The 23,158-nt window shown below is 45.7% G+C and overlaps 1 protein-coding gene across 1 annotated transcript in view; it reads right to left on the bottom strand.

The window, feature by feature from the left end:
- Positions 1-432: 432 nt before the first annotated feature.
- The window catches only part of fyna (FYN proto-oncogene, Src family tyrosine kinase a), a 28,888-nt gene continuing 6,162 nt past the window's right edge, over positions 433-23,158 (bottom strand). Inside the window, exons 2-13 of the mRNA XM_036541741.1 lie at positions 16,489-16,556; positions 11,969-12,224; positions 11,113-11,209; positions 9,551-9,649; positions 6,816-6,919; positions 6,047-6,196; positions 4,810-4,974; positions 2,939-3,118; positions 2,223-2,299; positions 1,854-2,007; positions 1,172-1,303; positions 433-903 (exon numbers count right to left, since the gene is read on the bottom strand). Of these exons, the coding sequence (XP_036397634.1) occupies positions 695-903; positions 1,172-1,303; positions 1,854-2,007; positions 2,223-2,299; positions 2,939-3,118; positions 4,810-4,974; positions 6,047-6,196; positions 6,816-6,919; positions 9,551-9,649; positions 11,113-11,209; positions 11,969-12,215 (1,614 nt within the window). The 5' untranslated portion in view covers positions 12,216-12,224; positions 16,489-16,556 and the 3' untranslated portion in view covers positions 433-694. The remainder of the gene's footprint in view (positions 904-1,171; positions 1,304-1,853; positions 2,008-2,222; positions 2,300-2,938; positions 3,119-4,809; positions 4,975-6,046; positions 6,197-6,815; positions 6,920-9,550; positions 9,650-11,112; positions 11,210-11,968; positions 12,225-16,488; positions 16,557-23,158) is intronic.

Raw genomic sequence — 23,158 nt, 5'->3', positions numbered from 1 at the left:
TCTAAAATATGCATGCATAAACACAGTGATAAGTTTCTTTTGATGTCCAGTACACGTATATACACATACGCACAATTTCAAATTAAAAAAGCATGAATGCTCTAGTAAAATTCATCAGGTTCCCTGAAAAGAACATAAAAAGCTGCATTAAAAACCTTGTGACTTATTCTGGTGCATTTATTATAGACTTTGCCACCATTACCGTCCTTGGGGAAAAATCCTAATGTAATATATATATATATATATATATTATATATATATATATATATATATAAACACCAAAAAGAAACAGGCAATTAAGACAAGGGAGAAGTAAACGAGCAATTCATATTTACACTAAATACAGGCATAATTCATAATCACATCATCATGATTGGATTCGACCCCCCCCCCCCCCACTTCTGACCACCCGCCCGCCCGTCCATTCCCCTTTTCCCTCTCTTTCCCTTCCCTTTCTCTTTTCTTTCCCTTTCACTCATGAAGATAATTAACCCCGTAACGGCCACTGATTTAAATGTATGGCAAGTCTGTTCTCCTTGTTTTCCGGCCGCGCACATGTTAGCCGCTAAGGGCGAGTGGTGATAGTCCGTACACATCCGATGGGCAGTCTGTTTGCTGCTATGGTAACAGCCCTGTGCATTGTAGTCTGTGTTGGCATTGGGGGGTCTGAATGGTGCCCCCTGCTGTTGGGGCTTTAGAGGTTGTCCCCGGGCTGGTACTGTGGCTCGGTGGCGGTGAAGTAGTCCTCCAGGAAGGCCTGCAGGTACTCGAAGGTGGGCCGCTCCTCGGGGTCCTTCTTCCAGCACTGCACCATGAGCTCGTGCAGGGAGCTGGGGCAGTCCTGCGGGCAGGGCATCCTATAGCCCCGCTCCACCTGCTCCAGCACCTCTCGGTTATTCATTCCTGACACACAGACACACAGACACACACAAATGCAAAGATGACACAAGCCAGATGAAACACACATACACAGGAAACACACATACACAGAATGAGGTAAGATAAACTAAGATAGGAAAAGACAGTAAAGCAGATAAGTGCCCAAATACATTACAAGCAAACAAGAGCATAAATATGCTTCCATGTTGTAGCCAGATAACCACTGGGTAATACAGCCCCCTGCACTTGTCAAACCCCAGCCCCCCCAAGAACCCACAAATTTGCTCCTCACCTGGATACGGTACCCGCCCCTTGGTCACCAGCTCTGTGAGCAGGATCCCAAAGGACCACACGTCTGACTTGATGGTGAACTTTCCATAGAGTGCTGCCTCTGGTGCTGTCCACTTGATGGGGAACTTTGCGCCTGAAACGAGGTGGGCCAGGTCAGTGACAGGGTTGGGGACAGTGATGGTGAGGGCGGGGTCTTTTAAAACCCAGAGGATTGCCCTACAAAAAGTGACACTAGTCCTGCACAGCACAACTCATTGGTTACATGTGTACTCCTTTCTGAGTGTTCCTTGTCGCTGATATACATTAGGAAAGGTAAATTTTAAACTCTTGGTTCTCCATATTCAAAGTCGGTTGCAGTGACGAGCAACACAGAGGGTCCTGCTTAGCTCATGCTCTGAGAATTTTTTTGTGAAGTCACAGGCATCACGATGAAGTCATTCTGCGAACAGATGCAGAGCGATTGGGGGAGTCATACATTTGGAGCTCGGAACTCCCTGGGGGGTAGCTATGGAAACATTTATGACATAACCTGGCCAAACCCAGACCAGTGCTGTGCAAAGATGCAAGGCCTGGACCGTTTCCTCTGCTGATCTCACACAATTCTAAGGGTGGATTGCCAGCATGGAGGACACCACAAAAAAATTCCCCCAATTCATCTGAGAAGTGAACTCCCCTCCACTTACCTTGTCGGGCTGTGTACTCGTTGTCCTCAATAAGCCTGGCCAGGCCAAAGTCGGCGATCTTACACACCAGGTTGTCACCCACGAGGATGTTGGCGGATCGTAGGTCCCTGTGAATGTAGTTCATTCTCTCGATGTACGCCATGCCCGCAGCCACCTGGAAGCAGAAGAGAACTCAAATAAAGGGACCTCATCTATGGCGAACACAAGGACCGGAACTCTAACAGAACGGAAGTCAAACGGAGAGGAACTCAAGAAGAGAAGAAACGCAGGAGGGAAACTCAAATGGAGGGGAAATTAAGAAAAGGCAGGTTGAACAGAAAGGAGCTCAGATGGAGGAGAACTCAAAGCAACAGTGCTAACACAGCCCACCTGTGCGGCCATGTCGACCAGGTTGGGCAGCTTTAGAGCCCGTCCCTCTCCGTCCTTTAGGAAATCCAGCAGACTTCCTGTGAAGGACACAGACACAGCAACCTCATCCAACATCTCCTTCAGGAGTCTAGCATTCAGATAAACTGCTCTTCAGCTAAAGCTCATTGACTACAACAAATTCACTACAAACACATACCTAGAACGTTAGCTTGTTTTAATTAGGCCTGTATTGACCGCTTAGTTATTTATTTTCGTTGGACCCGCAAAATATTCTGGGTATTTTTTTTATTATTCAAGATTCAATGGATGCTGGTTTGATATTGTCTTGCGCATCAGGATTTTGTTCAAATCTGATCTGTTTCCAACTGACGCAATGTCATTACATCACTGTTTTCTGTTACTCTAACAGGCTTCACCATCAATTCAAAACCCAGTTAAAAACAGCTGTGGAGGCTTGCCCTCAACTCTGAGTGACACATGCAAGAATGTGATACATTTTTAACATTCTAGGACAACACCACAAGCTGTGCAGTTACTGGAATTTTTTTAATATAGTACATGCTCAAATTTGTTACTCAGTTAATCGAAATGGCTCACAGAAGTTACTTCACTAAAAGGGAAGTAAAAGAACCCTTCTGAGACTGATTCATTTTGGTGTTGGGTGCACCTCTCTGGTGGCCCCGGTTGCTCGGTGACACAAGGTCGCAACCCCTGACCTTTGCTCATGTACTCCGTGACGATGTAGATGGGCTCCTCGGACACCACAGCGTACAGCTGCACCAGCTTGTCGTGCCGGAGCTTCTTCATGATCTGCGCCTCCTCCAGGAAAGACTCGGGCGACATGGTGCCCGGCTTCAGCGTCTTCACCGCCACCTTCGTCGTGCCGTTCCACGTCCCTGTCATCGGTGCAAAGCGGGACAAAAAGTCAGCGACTCCACGCCTGTCCAAACATTTGGAAGAATCCGGCTTACATAACTTTCCCCACTGGACTAAAAACCCATTCTGAATTTATTTTCAAGGTGTCTGGAAAGTTGGATTTGTCTCTGAAAAAAATGTAATGTGATGTGAAATTAAACTCAGGCTAAACCAAAAGGTTTGAATGGATGCACGAAACTTGAATGGTTCAGCCTTGTAGGGGCCATGGTGTTTCTCATGTCCAGCTAAACACATTGCCTGGATTTTATCCTCTAATGCTCAATAAATTGTTCCAAGAAGCCCTTCAACTAACATGTACTGAGTTGTGAAATACCACTAGAATACTGTAGGGAGACCTTGAGGTCATTTTCCAGAGAAATGACGCCAATGCAGCAATAGGGTCCAGTGAAGGAGTAATCAGTAATCATCCTGAATTCTAAGGAAGTGCTTCAGTTTTTTTGTCTTTATATCATAAACATCAACTCTGACTTAAGGACAAGAACCCTGTAACTAAAAGCAATAAAACCGAGGGTAAGAGAACTTGTTCGACCAGGCCGGGCCTGAAAAAGTTAATAAGGAAAAAAGGCACAACCTGCCAGCGACAGGGTGGATAATTCCATTGGAGGATTAGCAAAATCAACAGGAATGATAATGCTCCTCTCTGGGTCCCTGCCAGAGGAACGATTACTGCCTCTTCCTGGACTGTGGTATGGTTACTCAGTGTGCAACTCTGCAAGGCACTCCCCGTTAAACCCTCTGCAGTAAGGAATGGGAACTGTTGCGATTTACTCATGGGGACCCGTTAATTTCCACAAAAACTCGGTGCTCACTCACAGGCACCAGTTCTGAGCTGACAGCTGCATGGCTCCACTGACCTTACATCACCTGGACGGGCTGACAGTGGAGAGGGACGATTAGACTGACCTCTCCGCACACTATAACGATTACTGGATTTGTGGAGCACCTGCTCTGACGTTCGTTAACTTCATTGCTCCCTAGCGAGGTGTGAGACTCCGCGACAACCCAGAGCGCGAGATGTCACACCTCAAACCTCCGCCAAAAAGTGAGCAAACCCTGTCTGCAGCATTCCTGCTGCTCCTCACATCCCGCGAACGCCGCCACTTCCCTGCATTTTTTGGGGGGTTTCTGTAGGTGGGGCTCGGCAGTAAATTTCTAAGCTCTTAACGGCCAGCCACACATCTGCGGTCTGTCGAGATGTGGCCCTCCGGTTACGTAATCCCACATGAGGATGGGAGGTAATGGAGAGGCTGCTGGCTGTGCGTCACTGCTCTTGGCAAAAACTGATTTTTGTGTGTGTGTGTATGTGTGTGTGTGTGTGTGGGGGGGGGGGGTGCTCGGGAGTCAGACAGAGTTACCCAGAGTACCTTTCTCCCTCAGCCACATTACAGTCAGCTCCCCTAATCAATCTTTATAAACACTCCAACAATGTATTCCATTTAAACATGACAATCGTGCCGGGATAGCTGGGATATCATCACTTTCTGAAGAGCACGGCTGGTCTATACTCCTGACCAACTACGTTTGCAATAAGTGTATCACCTTGAAATGACGAAATGCCCCCAAGATTACCCTGGTTATGTCACTGCCGTTTCAGGACAAGGCCTTCATCCGGTCAGTAGGTGTCGTTGCAGCGCAGCAGGTAGGCACTTACCCATCCAGACCTCTCCGAACTGGCCGTTCCCTAGGCGCTTGATGAGCTGCAGAGACTCCCGCGGGATCTCCCACACGTCTTTGGTTTTGACGGACAGGTCGGCGAGGCGGGGCATGCCCTTGTGGCAGGGGACCACCAGGCGACAGCACAGCCCAGCTGCTCGCTCTGCGGGCGTGCACGGGGGGGGTTAGAGGGGTAAGGACAAAGACAGAGGGGGGCAGGGTGATGGAGAGAGAAGGGGGGGAGAAAGAGAGGGAGATGGGGAAGGGATAATATGAACGATGGGGAGAGGAGGACAGAAATGCAGAGACAGAGAGCATTGGAGAGAGAGAAAAGGGGCAGGGAGAGGGAGAACAGGAGAGGGAGAGAGTGACAAGTAGGAGAGACATGAGAAGGAGCAAGTTGGGGGAGAGAAATGAAAGACGAAGGATGAAGATAGGGAGACAGAAACAGGAAAGAGTTGGTAAGAGAAGGGCAGGGAGGCTACGTGTATGTCCTCAGCAAACCTAGGTTATGTTATATTAGGTTACACTATGTTTGCACCCCCAGCAATGACCTTAGGTCAATACAGCACTGACCCCAAGGTCAATGATGCAGTCGCCTGCTGTCAACACCCCTGCGGCCTGGAATATGAATTCACGCATTAGTCTCTACACGTTTAACTGTTCATCTAATCTGCATACATGGTCTTTCCCTCGCCCTTCAGTTGAACATTACCCGGAAGAGCTATGTTTGGAGGACCAAAAAAAAAAAACAGAGGCATGTTTATTACGCCTCCGCACTGCTCTGATTTCCTGGGACAGGGGCAAAAACAGGATAAAGGATTTCCTCAAATACAGGACCTCGGCATCCAAGAATTCCACTCATTTGTGTTTTAAGAGGTGTTAACAGACACCAAAAAATAATGGGTACTGCCCAACTTCTTGAAATAATGTTAAGGTCCTCTTCTAAAAAAACAGATTCCTGTGTATCAGCAAAGCTGCAGAAAGCTGCTACATGGATGCAGGAAACAGGAAGTAGAGAGCAGTCCTGCTTCTGTTCAGGCTTGTAAATTCTATGTAAATGCTCGGCATGAACAGTGATATTAAAGAATGAATAATAATCATCATAACAGCAGCACACTTCAAAAGCTTACTTATAAGTACCTTGACCTTTGCAATAAATGGAAATTACTGACAGAATTTAATACAGGTGCTGGCTGGCATTATTGGGATAATCCACGTGGTTTGTCCCTTACCTGAGTAATGCTGCACCAGCTGTTGCAGAGTCTCGAACTGGGCTCTGGTGGTTATGTAATACCCGCCACTGTCCAGCTTTCGGATTTTGTAGTGCTTCACATGGTCCCCTTTGACGTCATCCCAGTCGCGTATGGACAAGGAGAAGGCCCCTGGGGGAAGGGATCACAGAGAGGGGGACATCAGGCACAAGGGCGAGAAGGTGTCTCAGAATGGAAGGGGCGTGTCCTCCGTGCAGTGTGTAGAGACACACTGACAGCCAAATCCTCGTGCTTTTAAGGCTATTCAAATATACAGCCCTACTCTGTCACAGTCCATAGATCAAGCTAAGGGATGACACATTGTGCCAAATTAAGAATTTTTACATTCAATGAACATAAGACAGGAGTTATTCCCAATTAGTCTTTCAGACTGGTGAGGCAGTGCCTTCTCTTGAAAACGATTTAGATGGGCATATTTCAGCAAAACAGAGCTGAACTTAGAGGCATTTTCTCTTTCTTTACCTCAGAATTACCTTCCAATACATATGTGTGTTGCAACTGGAAAGCATATGAAAATAAACTGCAGGGAAAGTGTGTTGCTGGATGTCCCAAGTGTGCAGAGAATCGAAAGACAAACGCATATCCATGCACACGTGGCACATTCAGCCGATATGCTTTCCCTGGGTTTTATCACCCAAAGGATGATGGAGGTGCTGTTGCCTGGCCCTCCCTGCCTGTCTTGGCGGGCGTTGCTGGTGAGGTCACGGGAGGGTCCCATCTCCGCGGTTACCTTTGGTGGTCTCGCTCTCCCGGATGAGGAATGTGCCGCGGGGGTTTACGCTGCAGTGCAGCAGCCTCTCGGCGTCCTTCCTGCCCAGCTTGCCGAAGTACCAGCTGTGGAGGCAGGACCAGACCGTCAGTGCAGATGTTCTACTTTCATCAGATATACACCTCCAGTTTTCCTCCCGTCCTCCATCTAGCAGGTTCCAGTTGGTAAAAGGAGGTTTCTGTTATTGTCTGTGTTGTTATGCTGACTACGGATGTACTACTTTAGACCACGCCGCTTCAGGAATGTTCAAAACAAGCTAGCAAATTTAAACAATTCTAGCTTCAATACTGGTGGAAACAGAATTGTCAATGTGGAAATCATCAACTTAATGATCTGAACGATATATTAAAAAGCTGTCCCAGCTCCTGAGTGGCTCAGTCGGTAAAAGCACTCGTTCTGAGTGTAGACTGCTGGCCGATCGGGTGCCTGTGGTCCATATGACAAAGCTGCATGTGAAATGTCTTCCTCCGACTCATCTCTGTGCTAGCTTAGCTTGTGGACCGCAGTGCGAAGGGAAACAGCAGCTGACATCACATGTCTTGGAGGAGGGCATGTGCTTGTCCGTGCTCTCCCGGATTGGCACTGGGGGTTGTGCAATGGGACTGAACATCGATGATGATGACTAACTGGACATTCCAGAATTCGGGGCATTGGCCATTCCAAATTGGGGAGAAAATGGAAAAGGGGAAAAAATCTGTGCTGTCAAGGTCCCAAATGAGGTGGTGCTTCTTCCTCAGCAGGCACTGGGGAAAAAAAGGACTAGATGAAAAAGAAAAACACAGATAGGATAGGACCATGCCTGATGGTACAGGCCACACTGCACTCACACAGAAATACAGGCAACAGTCGGTTTGCCTGAAGAGTTTTAAGTTGATTCTGATTTGTGGATCTATGCCTGCATTGTAGTCAGAGATCAGAAGGTGTCAACGATCCTGTAAAATGACTCCTCTGTATGTTATTTATGCATTATGTCTTTATGCATTATCTCAGCAGTCTTTAACTACAGTGACTTACATGGCTAGTTATTTGCTGAAGCAATTCATCATAAGTGCCTCAATGAAGGGCCCGGTGGCAAGACTTTGATGACGACAATGACGATGATTATGATAATGATGATGATGATGATGATGATGATGATGATGAACTGCATTTATGTGGGGCCTTTCAAGGACTTCAGAGTGCTTCATCATGAAAGGGGTTGGGGGGAAGGATGACTCACCCCAACCATCACCAGTGTGTACAAACTGGGTGATGCATGTCTAACGTTTTACAACAGTACACTCAGCATTCATTGTTCCAAGTGAAGCAGGAGGGAATCGTTTAGCCAGTTACACTGGGGATTATCTGAACCAACAGCCTGATTCCAAGTCCCATTCCTTAACCACACCATGTTTCTTCATACAGAGTATGTATAAAACAATGTGTGGCTAGTATTTTTACATTACATTTCATTACATTCATTTAGCAGATCGCTTATCCAGAGCGACTTCCAGCACAAAAGCAGTGTATCCATTCTGTTATCTATCCACAAGTGTATCCAGCACGCCAACTGTAATTTAATTTTTGGCTTAATACACTGTATATGTTGACCTTGACAGACTCTCGGAGTATAGTACGTTACTATTTTTGGTTTCAATCTGCTTCCACCAGCCTAGAAAATAAAGCCTAGATTGCTGAGAAGTCCTGGAGCTGTGAAATAACTTTTTGAGTCAGAATCCCTGGGTCTCTGAATTGGATCTAAACTAGTCCCTGACCTCCAGCTAATTTCAGCCTTCTTCAGGAAGACGGAAGTGATACCCCACCTTGCTGTGTATCAGCAAAGCAATGACATCATTCATATCAGTCTAGGCAGGCGGGTGGGAGAGAGATGTGTGCCAGCATCATGTGACCCCCCCCCCCCAAACTAGGAAGAACCACTCTCAACCACACCCCTCCCATTTTTTCAATGGAGAAATCAAGGCATTTTGCCAAGCTCTCAAACTCTCACTCGTTCACTGCGCAGGCTAAACAGCACACACTGATCTCTGCAATTTCATTTGTTTTACCAGGTGTGGAACCCATTAACTACAGGCACTGTGGAACTGGGGCAATCCCAGGTGAGACGCAGATGTTATAACCTTCACTCTGCTGTTGTATCCTTGAGCTAGGTACTCATAATAAATTGCTTTGGTATCCAGCAGTGTAAACGGGTAACATGTAGAACTGCACTATGTAACTGATGAAAGTTGCCATGGGCGAGGACGTCTGGCAAGCACACCAAGAGTAATGTAATCCATGCACCGATCTGGAGAAAACAGAGGGGACGCTGACCTCACCCAGAGACTTTTTGGGGGGAAGAAAAAAAAAATGACATCAGAACAGCGTGGGCAGATTTCAATTGGTCTGACCAACATTCATATTTCACAGCCAGATTCCAGAGTGGTATTCTGCCCCCACATTTTAAGGGCACCAAAGAGTGGGTTACTTTGTACTCATTTAAGGTGTGGTGAACAAATAACTAGGCCTTTCAACAAATTTAATCAAGGTCTTTTAAGCAAAGTCTGAAAAAAGGTAATTATTATTTGTAAATGAACCCCAAGGGGAGTACTTAGTTGGCCAACCAAATGCTCCCCCTGAGTTTACTCTTCCCCAGAAGACTCCGGGGAGCCCTTTAAGTGAGTAATAAGTGTGGCTGTGCCTCTGTGTGTGGTACTTACTCCTCTGCCTGTATGGAATCGACTGGAGCCACGTAGTTGCTGGGAATGTAGCCAGTGCCACCCGTAGTGAGGGAGCGGGCCTCCCACCAATCCCCTTCACTGGAGGGAGAGAGGGAGAGAGGGAGACAGAGGGGAAAACAGGGAGGGAGAGAGGGAGAGGGAGAGAGAGAGAGAGAGGGGGAAGGGAGGGATAGATAGAGGGAAAAACAGGGAGAGAGAGAGGGGGGAGGAGAGAGAGGGGGAGGGAGGAAAAGATAGAGGGAAAAACAGGAAGGGAGGGGGGAAGGAGAGAGAGAGAGAGGGAATGGGGAAGACAAAAGGAGGGGGGAGATAGAGGGAGAAAGAGAAATAGAGAAGTAGAGTGAGAGGTGGGGAGATAAAGGAAGGGATGGAGGGAGAGGCAAATAGGATGGGAAAATGAGAGAGAGAGATAAAAAATAAAAGGGGTGTGTGAAAGAAGGAAGAGCGATATAGAGAGAGAAAGCAAGAGTATGGTGAGGAGAAACAGAAGATGGGGGATGTGGTGAGAGAAAGGAAAGTGAGAAAGGGGGAAGAGAGGATAACATACAGAGAGGAAAGAGCGAGAGGAAGACAGATGGCAACAGACAGAGAGAAAGAGGAGGGAGAGAGCGAAAGACAGAGAGAGAGAGTCAATCCATGTTCTTTCAGCAAATCTAATGAGATGCACCTCTTAAGAGCACTGAATGATGAAACAAACAAAAACATAATCTAAATCCCCCCTTGACTCTGGCCTGTGAAGCACAGCACTCTCATATCAATTTCTGTCAACACAGAACACACAGCAGGCCTAAGCCCCCTGCACACAAAAACCGCCCGCTGGATTATTATTACAACACTCTATGCTCACACACTTTTTTAAGATCATTACATGCACACACATACTAGGAGCTTCATTTACCCACTCCACTTGCTCCAAAGCTTGTGTCACATGGAATACACCAGAGATGCTGGCTTTTGTAAGAATAAAAGACACAAACTGCAATGTTAAATAAATCAAAAGCACTATCATTATGATCAGGTTATGGCCTTAACAAGTACAATTGTATGAATTAAATATGAATGTATTTACATTTTTAGTTCGAACTCTTTACAAGTACTGTTTTTTGCTGTTCAATCTTCACAGGCACAGCTGACTGCAGTGAGACTAAACAGATTTCTTAATGAAGAAATCTTGACTTAAAGTCATGCAAACAATGGTGGGATGGAAAACAAGGCCTGTGGTGCCTTTCCACCAGGGGGCGCTGCCATGTCTCCACACATTCATTCCACTGAGGGATGGAGCTCAGTTAATCCAGGGACAGGTGTGGACGGACCTCGTTGGCCAGGGAACACCTCTCGGATCTATCCAAAATAAAGCTTTCACATAAGTGTCCACTCAGAGCTGGGAACCAGGCAGCGGTGCTGTTCCAGAATTGGAGATTTGCCTCCTTCTCCAAATAGGGGCTTGAAAAACGAGCAAGGTGTCAACACTGCGCTTCGAAGCAAGGAGAATGGCTGGGTAGAGGATCGAGGTTAAAACACGGGCGTGGCCGTGTACGTACGTGCTGTTGAGGATCTGGAATTTCTCCCCTTTCCTGAAGCTGAGGTCATCCTCCGTCCTGGCTTCGTAGTCGTAGAGAGCCACAAAGAGCGTCACGCCTGCAGGAAGCGGGAACGGAGCCGTGAGTCAGCAGCCAGGAACAGACTGCCAAAATAAACCCTCCTCTCAGGGGCAGCTAAAGTGGCTCCAGGAGGATACAGAAACCCAGGGGAAGATGCTGGGCTGGACATTCACTGGCAATCGGTTGTAAATCAAACATATTCTACTTATTGCAGAGATGTTTAGCTCTGTGTTCTTTATGCTCTCCACATGGTATGGGATGGCCGGCTCTCATGCTGTTGGCATTGCCTTGCTAGTTATGGATGCACTATGTTTGGCCATGCCCCCTCATGAAAATATTCACAATGAGCCAGCAAATCAGAAAACGTCACCAAGGCAGAGTTTTCATAGAATATCTATTCACTGACTATCTGTGCACCTGTCCAAATTAACACTTTGCCTGGAGGTCATTTAAAAAGATTCTATTATATTTTATAGCTCCAATTCAATCCACACGCTAAGTAAGAGCAGCAAGTTATTTTCCAGAGGAAAGCCCTAGTTTCTTTTTGAGCTGTCCACCAGTGGCGACAGCCAGGGTTTGGAGCCCAAGGTAAACACTGTATTCGTGGAAATGTGTGTGTGATCAAGGACTTCCTTTAAACAACACAATGAAATGGCAGGGGAGATTTCCTCTCCCCAGCGCCCTGACTTCCCGAGCAAAGCAAGGACCTTGCGCCTGCCGGCAAACGCGGGCCGTGTGTCCTGCATGCCGATCGGACGGCGTGTCAGAGTGCGGGTCATAGGTCACGACCCCTTACCCGTTCCACCGCGGGAGCGCAGGGTACCCGTGTGGGATGAGGAGTTGACGCCCCCGAAGACCGTCACCCCCTGGGTGCCCGGCGCGTGGAAGTTGTTGAAGTTGGGGATGGTGGTGACCCCAAAGCTGGGGTAGTGCTGGGGGGTGGGGTCGGACCCATAGCGGTACCCTGAGCTCTGGGTGATGCTGGTGTCTCTGTCGTCTGTGAGCTTTGCAGACTCTTTGTCCTTACATTGCACACAGCCCATTATCTATATCTGAAGAGAGAGAGAGTGAGAGGGAGAGAGAGGGAGAGCCAGGGAGGCAGCGAGGGAGAGAAAAAGAAAAAGAGACAGAAATGCACACATGTAAATCCCAAACTTATTTGCAAAACACTCCCTCTGACCAAAGTATGTTCTAAAATGAGCAAATTACCTGATTATAACAATTAAAGAAGCAAGGAAGGACTGATTATTTTAAAATGACCCCACCCTCCCGCATCAGTCCTCTTAATATAGCAAGCAAGTTTGTAACCAGAAGTCTGCAAGTTCAACTCCTTGGTGGGGCCCTGCTGTAGCACTCTTGAGCATTAAACACCCAGTTGTACAAATCAGGCATAAAATGTGAGCTCTGTAAGTTACCCTGGATATGTGCGCCTGCATAACAGCAAATCATGTAAATATGTGATTCCAGTCTTACGTGATCCTTTAGGCTAGACACAGTACGGATTCAGCGTGCACATACCCGGCGTCTTAAAGGAACAGTGCCAATGGCCACTCATACCGACTCTATTCAATCCCCTCATCATGACAAAATCGGTCAGACTGTTCAGCTGTCCATTTCATTACAGCTTTAACACAGTTGATGAATATGTGCACCCATTTGCAACAAAAAATGAGTAATCCCAAGATTAAAAATGTAACCTTTATATTCACTGTGTGGTCAAGTCAAATTTTGACTGCTGAAATACAGCAACAAGATCTTCTTTTGGTGTCATTTATCTATACAAACAGGATGCCTCCCTGCTGAACTGTATGTCATGTAAACGTGTGTAAATGTGGAAAAGAATTCTGGGAAACTGTACAGGAAAAATACTGCCATCTTGCTTTCTGTTTTGCAACACATCCGTGGAAGCAAACGGTCTGAAATGAACAGGCAGCAGGTAGTGCTGGAGGACAGGGTGATTGAGTATGTCTGGGGGGCGAGCTGTGGGTGGACCTCAGAGACGGACGTTTCCGATATTCTCAAAACTGACCCTTTTCCTCGCCCACTTCCTGGCACTGCCACGAGGAGGGCAGGAAGCACCGCCGTCGGAGACCGCAACGGAATTTCACCCTGGAAGACCCCTGCCCCCTCCCACCCCCAATTCATCAGCGGCTCGAAAAATAGGAAACCCCTTTCTCTGATAATCCGAGCCACGGCTTTCGGGCGACCTTGTGCACCTCAGACAATGGCTGCCCAAGCTGCCAGGATAAGGCGCCCGAATCTCTCATGACCGACCGCCTCCCAGTCTTCCTACCTCACGCTCGGACAGGAAAACACACAACAATTAGGTGTATACATGGATATGTACTCAACTAGGCGTTCGACTCAAACAGGATTGGCTGAGTCACGTACATCAAAGAAAACGGCACACTGTTGCAGATGGAAGACAAGAAATGTGCAATCAAAAGCTTCCTTATTTAATGCAGAAGAGAACAAACAAAGTTAATGGCAAGTTATTGGCTTTAAAGCTGGGATTTTGTAAAAACAAACCCGGTGAAAGTATTTGGGAGCACAGAGATTTTATCAATCAGTTTAATTACATTACTAATTACATTTCCTTTCCTAGCCTTTCGCTGCCAGTGTATCCCACTAAAGCTCTACCTGGGGTTCACTTTCAAACACTTACTGGCTACAAGATAAACGCTATTTGTGAGGCAAATTGAGGATTAGTGTTCAGACTCATTCTGGGTGCACTTTAAATCCACAGTGGAACACAATAGATGGATTTACCCCATGCAAAGAGCACACAATGAAACTTCTGTTGTGCCGTAGGAAAGAGGGATCGTAATTCAAATTACCACTGTACCATCTGGGTGGCGTGGCGGAATCGCAAGTTGTGCCTGGCAGGGGGCGACATACCACAGTCCTGCACAAATTCACTGATCTTTACGCTAACTGGGTGACTCGTCCCACCTACAGAGTCCTCGATGGCAGTTGATCCACACTGAACTTTGAGAGGCGTGACTGTCTCAGCTTCCTGCAAGCTCAACAAATATATAATGGCACAGGTCATATTGTCACTCATTTCAGTTCCATCAGAACTGTAAAACGCTAGTCTTCTGACTGTAATCGCTGGTTCTGCTGTTGCACGCCTCACGCATCCATGACATACATACAAGAATGTGGCAGGAAGGACGATAACCCCTTATTCCTGAGTGCACCAGACGCCACTGTACAGAAAAAACAACCGCCATTTTCCCTTCTCTGACCTCATAATTAGCTACTCGGCAGGAATAAGAATTTTACTCTGTTTTGCTCGTCTCTGGCAACTGGCTGAAGCCAATCAGGTTAAGATTCTGGTTAGGTATCTAAATGGTACAACAGCAGTGTCCTACCCTGGGGTTATAACCAGCAATGTTATCTTTACAAGCACAGTTCCCTTCCCACCGCGCAATACTGCAGTCTCACCATAATATTCAACTGAAACTGCAAGACTAGGCTCGAAGTCTGCTATTTGTGAATGGCTTCAGTGAGCTTCTGGAAGCAGTAATTAAGGGTGGGAGGATTTTTCCGGAAATGAAGAGCAGGCAGAATTCTCCTCTGAAGCAGACACACAACAGAAACTACAGAGGCATAGAATCCCGACAAACCCCACGGGCCGCACGGTAGAGGAGACAAAAAGCCGAGAGACATCCAGTTTCAACTCCACGCTCAACGCAGCGCTTCAAAGCAGAGATGACGCTCTGTTCAGCTTTCTCCCCCCCAAAACAAGAACTGTGATGAGAGGAAGACGTCAAAAACGCTCCCCTGGGCGGCATACGTGCACACAGACAGTTAATTATTCACAGCGCAAACACATTCGTGAAGATATTCCGATATATGGGGCAGAGCTTCTAAAAAAGCAAAAGAAAAAAGATGCATGTGCGCGAGGGTCACTGGGCTGGCCTTCATCAGTGCACCGCGCCTTACTGTGACAGGTAGAGAGCCTAAGCCTTTCCCACCTCTCACCCAGGGACACCTGTCTTCAGCTGAACACATCAGTACATTCTGTGAAATTCCAGGGCCAGACATGAGAACGGGGGCAATATGGCCACCAGGGTCCATCTGTGCATATGTGCCACACTGCATTACACATCCACGGTGGGGGGGTTGAGGTTAAGCACTCAGTGTACGCAGCTCAATAGATTACCCAAGTAGTTCAGGGCAATTACAGTCTCTGAGACCCCACCCCTAAATGGATAACAACATAACCCACAGGACAGAAGCATCCTGATGTGGTTGCCTTCTGGAAGCATTCCTAGAGAATCGTGCTCTGATCCGGATAGAGTCTTCATAGAAATGTGCACAAGGGTGCCTGCTTACTGAGGGGGGTGTGGCCTGCCTCTGGCTGGAAGCAACTGGGGCTGAGAAGGGGTGTGTCTTTGGAGAGAGGCCAAGGCGATGCTCAGCACATTCCCGAGACCCTGAAACCCTCCTCACCTCCATGATGTGCTTGCATTCCATTTTAACTGTTTATTCAAAGGAAGAAGACACAACACACCTATAAACTAAACGCACCTGCTCCAACCCCCCCATCCCCCCAGTGCCACCTAACGTACGAGGTTACAGGAACATGGTCTCATTCCTAGCTGAGGAAGGGCAGCTGAGGAGAGACCTCTGCACGTTGCATTCTGATGTTTCCCTGAGTCTCTCAGCAGCTTGTGTGCGTTGGTGCTCCAGTTTGCTGATGTTGAGTAAATGTTTTAATAAGTGACTCATCGGCGCGTTGAGCGCAGGATCAGGGCGGATGTGCGGGACCGCTGCCTGCCACTAAAGAAGCCGAGCGTACGCCCTCTCCTCCCCCAAAGGAAGACACGCTCCCAAAGTCGAACTCCCCCGAGACCGACACATCAGCCCACCTCGCTACGCCAAGAATGTTAGAAAAAGCAACTAAAATCTACTCAAACCAAAAAAAATCAACTATCTTTTAAAGACCTGCCTGTTTTAGGCTATGCCTCTGTTCCACAGAATTCTCTCCATTGCTGTGCTGGTGATGAAAAGGAGTTGTGCTGAATCACAAATAATAAATGATAATGCTAGAACAAAAAATACATCTGTTCTACATAAAAAGGTAACACTTTATCAATCGTAAGCCTACTATCAGAAGTAAGTATCTAATGTTACCACTGGATGCTGTCTGCTACGATGACAGTTATATACATAAAATGAAGAGAAATGAAAATAATTAGGCTTTCGATGATAAGTGAATAAAAACAGAATGTGAAAAGTGAAAAGTGCAGTTCATGTTTGCTGGCGGGTCGTAGGAAAGGCCCTCTGGTTTAAAGTGAGGGTGCCTACCTCTAGGTTCAGCGTCTCAGCACCTTTATTTGTTCCACATTGCTTTGTAGGCAGCAAAAACAGAAGCCCTGCAGAGTGAGAGAGAGAGAGAGAAAAAAATTCAATTATTCATCATTGTTTTCAATTAAACATGAATATCCACAATGTCGGGCTAATATGCCAGTAAGAGTAAATACGTCACTTCACACGCTTTTGTCTGCTAAAGTGTGATCTAAATTTCCGTACCCCATACCTTCAAGCACAACAAACTGCAAAGTGAACCAGACTATATGCTGGGCTGCACTATAATTGACTGGCCTACATCAAATTACATGCCGGTAAGAGACTGTGTTCATCTCCTGTAAGCACAAGAGGCACAGGATTTCTGATAGTCATCCTTCTTTTTCAGAATTATTTTCTGCACTGAGAAAATTTGAAATATTAGATTGGCTCTGCACTTTGGCAGATGTTCCACTGTTGAAAGTGACAAAAAGCATAGCAAAAAAGAAAAAAGAAGGGGGTGCAAGTCCTGACATCAGTATTTTCCTGGAGACTACAGAAACTCTTTCATGCTAACATTTAATATAGGGCTGGGACTAGACTGCCAGTGATTACTTTTTTCGGTTACCCTTTAAAAAAAGCATAGCCCTTGTATTCTAACCATATAGAACAATTAAATTGCATTAGGTTTATTTCCTCTAGAAGATAGAGACACAGTTGTGATCTCTAGCCAGTTTGCTAATGCTAAGTGTATGTCCAATACATGTCTTATTTCATGGAACACATGTTTTGAGTATTAACGATGTGCGTACAAGCACAAAAAAGTTATAGCATTGAATGTTCACGTTTTGTTTCTTAATGGTAGGTTAAATTTTATTACTGGTAATCACCTTTTTTGAACAATTTTTGTTTCTTTTTATAATAAACTAGTTGAAATTTATTTGAATTATTCTGTTCTAAAATCTTAGCTTGTGATTGCAGAGTGTTGTATACAGTGGAAGAATTCAGCCGTTTTCTTAACTAAAGCAGTGACGTTGACAAAGACATTAGCACAAAAAAAAAAAAAAACACACAATCCATTGCCAAGACATATTCCTCCTGCTCACTGCGACTCTCAATCATTCCTTTTTCGCCATCCCTCTCTTGACAGTATCCTTGTCTTTATCCATGTCTCTGTTCCTCCTTCTCATTCTCCCCTTCACCACTTCCTTTGGGCAGCAAGCTATAAACTATTTTCACTCCATCTCTCCCTCTACTTCCTTTTGGCAGCTGGCTATATTCTTTTCTCGTCATCTCCCTTTCCTCCGATTCAAGACAATATAGCCTTTCTCTTTCTCGAGTCCATTTGAATAGGAACCTCTACTTGTGCAGGCAGCCTGTATTTTAACTGATGATAACCTGAAATGAAACACCCTCAATTTAATTGTTGGAGGCTTATAATATTTTTGTGACAAATATTTCAATTTCAAGTTTGTAAGCGCTACATTCATTCAGAAAGTGTCTGTCTTGCATCCTGAGAGCACATGTGAATTCTCACTGTGCCGAGGGGCAAACTGCAAGCTGCAAGTATTTAAAAGGTGCTGGACACCAAATCCAGGTAATAATTACTGTGCAAAGGCATAATGTTATGCTGGCAGTTGAAGCCTACCTATCACACTGGGTCAGGCTGCTCGAAGCGCAAAGAACATGTCTGCTTCATCTAATTCATTCAGATCAGTGGATCACCTCATCCCGGGTGACTCTTCATATTACGGATGTAATTTTTCCAAACTAGAAATTTACTGGGAGGTCACAGGAGGTCGCTGAAGTAATTACCAAGCCTTCGTAGAGTCTTTGCCACTACAGGGCCAATGGCGTCCTGTTGCTTCCCAGAACCCTGGAAGTTGGCACAAGCTTGCAGAAGGCCTCAGGAGACATAAAAATCTACCCCAAATCTTGTACTATTATACAGGTTATCCTTTACCTACCTTTGTTTTTAGTGGAGGTCAGATATTCTGTGCAAACAGCATCAGTGTCAATTAACACAAATCCAACCCTATAACCTCCACATAGAGAGTGCAGTCCTCCAACCACCTTATGCACTTTAAATGCTGATTTGAGGCCTGGCCATTTATGTTAGGGCACTTCTTAAAGCACAGCAGGAGACTGACAGGGGAACTCTTTACAGTGAGTCAAATGCAGGGAAAGCATTTCCTTTGACGGTCCAATTGTTTAAGTGTACATCAGCCTTGTAAGGACCACCCTGGTGTGTGCATGGTACTGGAAGTCCAGTCACTTTTCCTGGGTTTTGTTTTCAGTTATTCACTGAAATATTCAAGGGGACTCTGAAACAAACGTCAAGATCCTAGTGCTATGTACTGAGATGAAAATAAACAGTGTATGTATTGTTGCTCACAGTATTTCTCTAAATATGTCAGGCAAGAACAGGTAGTGCGAATGGCTCAGTTCTGTTCGAATGCGTGAAACAGTAAAGCAAGACTTTTAACACAAGAACAGTCCATTAAGACCAAAAAGGAAAGGTCTCCATAAGTTCTGTCTCTGATGCACATTAATTAGGCATGAAGTCTGCTGCTTACAAATAGGCTTCTTCTTCACTGCACCATAAATCAGTGGGCCTTTGACTCACTGATTCACAGTGGCGCCATTGTTCCTAGAAAGGACAGAGTTTTAGCTGTTCGGTTTCTGGCTGTCACACTGAATTACGGGGGAACAAAATTACAAAAATCTTTATTTACAAGACTGTCTATGTTTCCAAAGCTGAATCCCTTAATAGACAGAATCTTATGGATGTTAGCTCAAATCGGCAATCTTCTAATCCAATCTGATATGCAGTAGCTGTGCAATTCCACATCGGCTGATTGCTAGATCAGGACAAATTCTCCCAGCTGTCTTGCTCCCTTTAATTCCACCGTAAGATATGGATTTGGTGTAGCGCCATGGCAACCGAACATTTTCCAAAAGAACTTATTTACCTCCCACTTCTGGTGTTCCACTGCCAGCATATCTCAGCCTTCAAACTAAAACATAAACATGAAAAAAGACACAAGCTAAAACAACTTCCACCTTTTTAAGTCGCAGTTTCAAATGCCCAGTAATTTTTGATAGCCTGCCATCACTGTGTCAAATCCATATATAATCCACTCCCTCAAATATCTGCATATCTAAACATATTAGTACTGTAAAGTGTTACAAAGAAGTATAAAGTAGTATAATCTCCCAACTGTTACATGTAGGCAGGGGTAATGTAAGAAGGAGATTTCATTACTGTTGCGTACGATGTGTAGCTCTTAAGCAATTTCCATTGCCTGCTAATGCTTTGGTTGCTCTCAGCATTAATGTGAAAGACGTTTTGGCCGAACAGAAAGGCACAACAAGGTTTCAAACATTATGAGTGCTTCTTGAAAATCATTTAGAAAAAATGTTAGCTGCATTCATATTTAGGTCAGGGAAGAACCCAGAGAGCCAAACCATAGGCCAATAAAACTGATGAAATCAGTCCACTGCACATCCTTCACATGTACTCCTATTGTCTCTCACACACCCATAGTCACAGGTAAGAACCACGGAAAATCTGTCACACGAGACGCCGGGGTGACGCTGTGGTAAGGGAAATGGACCAGGGGTTTGAATCTTGGAGGGAGCACTGCTGAGGAAGGCTCTTAATCCGAATTATTGCAGGACCTCTCCAGCTAAAAGGATGCTGTAAGCAGGTAATACGCAAAGTGGAAGCAGGCCCTAGACAAGGGCGGGTTGCAAGCAGATGAATAATGTAATAAGTAATGATGTAATGTAATGATGTGGTAATGCAACATACTACAGCCAGACAGTAAACCTGGTGCACTGCACATTGAAAATTCTATCGCTGCGATTGCTGAAGTTGCACCGAGTGTTCACATTTGCTGGCTCCTTGCGGACATTCTTGAAGGGCCGTGGTCTAAAACGGAACATCCCACAGTAAATATAGCAATGTACACAGGATCTGAACCTCCTGTTACCAACTGGAACCTCCTGGACGGAGGACGGAGGGAGAGCAGGAGCTGAAAATCTGGTCATAATGGTAGGTCTGTGGAAATAACACCAAAAATCAAGGCTCAGCACAGTGAGAGCCAATCACTGTCATATCCAAAGCAGTTATATCCATCAGTGTAAGCCTGGAGTCTGCGGGTGCAGGGTCAGACAAGGCCATTTCCATACAGTTCTTGAGTCAGTTATAATCTTCATCCAAAAGGCACAAGAGACGACTTACCTTTATCGTCTCACTGGTCATAAGACACAAAGCAAGTGAGATCGTTGCCAGTGTGCTCAGGCCTGATTGTAAGGGATCAGATGTTCACCAGCCTGAGGCTGCCACGCTGTTTGGTTTTGATTGGATGTGATGACGTGATGAACCAACACTGAGCCAATCAGAGATGATGATGAAATCTCCCAAGTTTTATGCTTTGCATTTGCCATTAAAATCCTTTCCATCCATCAGACTCACCGTTGACACTTGCCCATTAAATATGTTTGTGCATCTTTCATGACTACATAGTAAATGCCCTACATGATATTTTGGGAGAAAGAATTTCTTTAATTACAGGTTTGTTGAGGGGCCAAGTGAGTCTTTGGGGAGCAGCTGGAAGCAGGGACAAAAATATGTAGGCCGTCCTCTTCAAGCAAAAGCAACTGTTTTTTTTTTTTTTTTTTGCATGTATACTTACATGATGACATTGCAGATGGCAATCAATTTGTCATGTAGGTTTAGAAGCCAACTAACTGTTCTTGGGAGATTGTACCTTGTATGTAAATTGCATGTCCTATAGTGTCCTGCATTTTTAACCGCCCATGCTATGGAGGGCTGGAGAGTATTTAAGTGCTACAGCAGCTTGTCTTTTTAAACCAATATTATTTGTTGTACTTTAGACTTAGTTACCCATTTTCTGGGCTGTATTTTGTATCATAGTTGTGTATTCTGGTGCTCTGTGATTAACTTTGAATAAGTGCACCTGCCAGTGAAGTACATACACACAAAGATGAATAATAAACAAACACTTAACCGGTCACCACCCCACACTTTCCTGACTTTATTCCGCTGTCACAGATTCTTTATACATGGACGAGATAGTCGTCTTGGTGTATACCACACTGAAATTTCTACCTCTGCCACTGCTGAACCTGTAAGCATTCTTATTTGCCGTCTCATTCTTTCCTGAAGGGACTTGGTCTAAAACAGAGCCCCCATACAGCAACATCCCGGAACATCCCGTTACCAAACTGGAACTTCCTAGACAGAGGAAGGAAGGAATGCAGGAGCTGACTATCCAGTCGGTCATAATTGAGTCATAATTGAATGCCGCTGTCAGTGACCTCCCAGCAGACCTTGCTCTTGAACACAGTGCTGGGTAAGCCGTGCTTCCTGTTTGTCAGCAGACCCTTTTATTAAAATGAGAGTTGGGGGGCAAGATGTTTTGGCTGTAGGTTTTTTGGGGTGGAGGTTACATGTCTGACCCCTGTTGTTACATGTTTCTGACCCCTTCTTCCTTCTCCTTACTCCCTGAAGTTTCTGCTCAGTTTGTAACCAAGAAGAGACTGACCTGCCCAGCATCATTTGGCTTTTTATGGATGTGCTGCTGCTGACGATAATTCATTACTCATGTGATGGAACCTCAGCCCAGGGTGACTCAAAATGAGTAAAATTTTCTTCTTATAGGTTCTGCTACTCAAATATACAGCTGATGGAACTGAGGAGAAGCAACTTGCTCAAGGGTACAACAGCAGTGCCTCAGCTGAGATTTTAACACGCAGCAGTCTGGTCGAGTTCCTAAGCTAATACTCCACTGGTGCATCCCATAGGAATCTGACTGACTGAAAACCGACTCCTCAAAGCAGTTTCCACAACTTTCCCTTCTCACCTGGCAGATAACAGCACATTTCACACCAATACCCAATTGCAAACTTTCTAGCAGTAGATGCCTGCTGATTTCTGCTTTATCCTGTGGTCATCAGTGGGAGTCGGCGGGTTTGACCAAGGGTGGGCGGACATCAATGCCCGAGCTGAGACACAACCTAACTGGCAGAATTCATGTCGGCTTTGAGAAGAAAACCGTCCCACACAGACACCGCATGCAGGCTCCCCACCTCCCACCCCCTGATCAGACTGGGTGGAGCTGGGGGGAGAGGCTGGGGTTTATCAACATCTACCACTTCCAACTGCAGACTGAACCACTTCCTCCCAATCTAACACATTTAGTCTACACAAGACATGAACAAATGAACAATTTTCTATGACATTACATTTCGATTTTGATGCTGTTAAGAGACCCTGGTGAAAGAGTGATCAATACCATCATGAAATGACGGGATGTAACTGCTTGCAACAGCTCCCCCTCCTGGCAACCCAACATTGCTCATGTTTTGAAGCTTACCTTAAGGCCTACGACAAATTCATTGACCTTGACCAGTGGATTAGGACACAGAATTTTCTGACTTGAATTTAATGAGTGAAAGTTATTAACTACTAAATTATCAATCACAGCAGCTTAAAATAAATAAAATGCACTGCACTGAGCCAAAAGACAAATAACCAGACCTCCCATGAGCACTTGCAGCAAGTGACAATGCAAAATCAACAGCCCATGCAGAAGCACAAGCTATCCTTCAACATTTTGGCTAGCTGTGGTGCACGACAGCAAAGAGTTAATGAAAAGAGGCG

This window comes from Megalops cyprinoides, chromosome 12 (assembly GCF_013368585.1).
Source record: "Megalops cyprinoides isolate fMegCyp1 chromosome 12, fMegCyp1.pri, whole genome shotgun sequence".
Taxonomy (NCBI): Eukaryota; Metazoa; Chordata; class Actinopteri; order Elopiformes; family Megalopidae; genus Megalops; species Megalops cyprinoides.
This window is presented reverse-complemented; position numbering and strand designations above follow the sequence as displayed.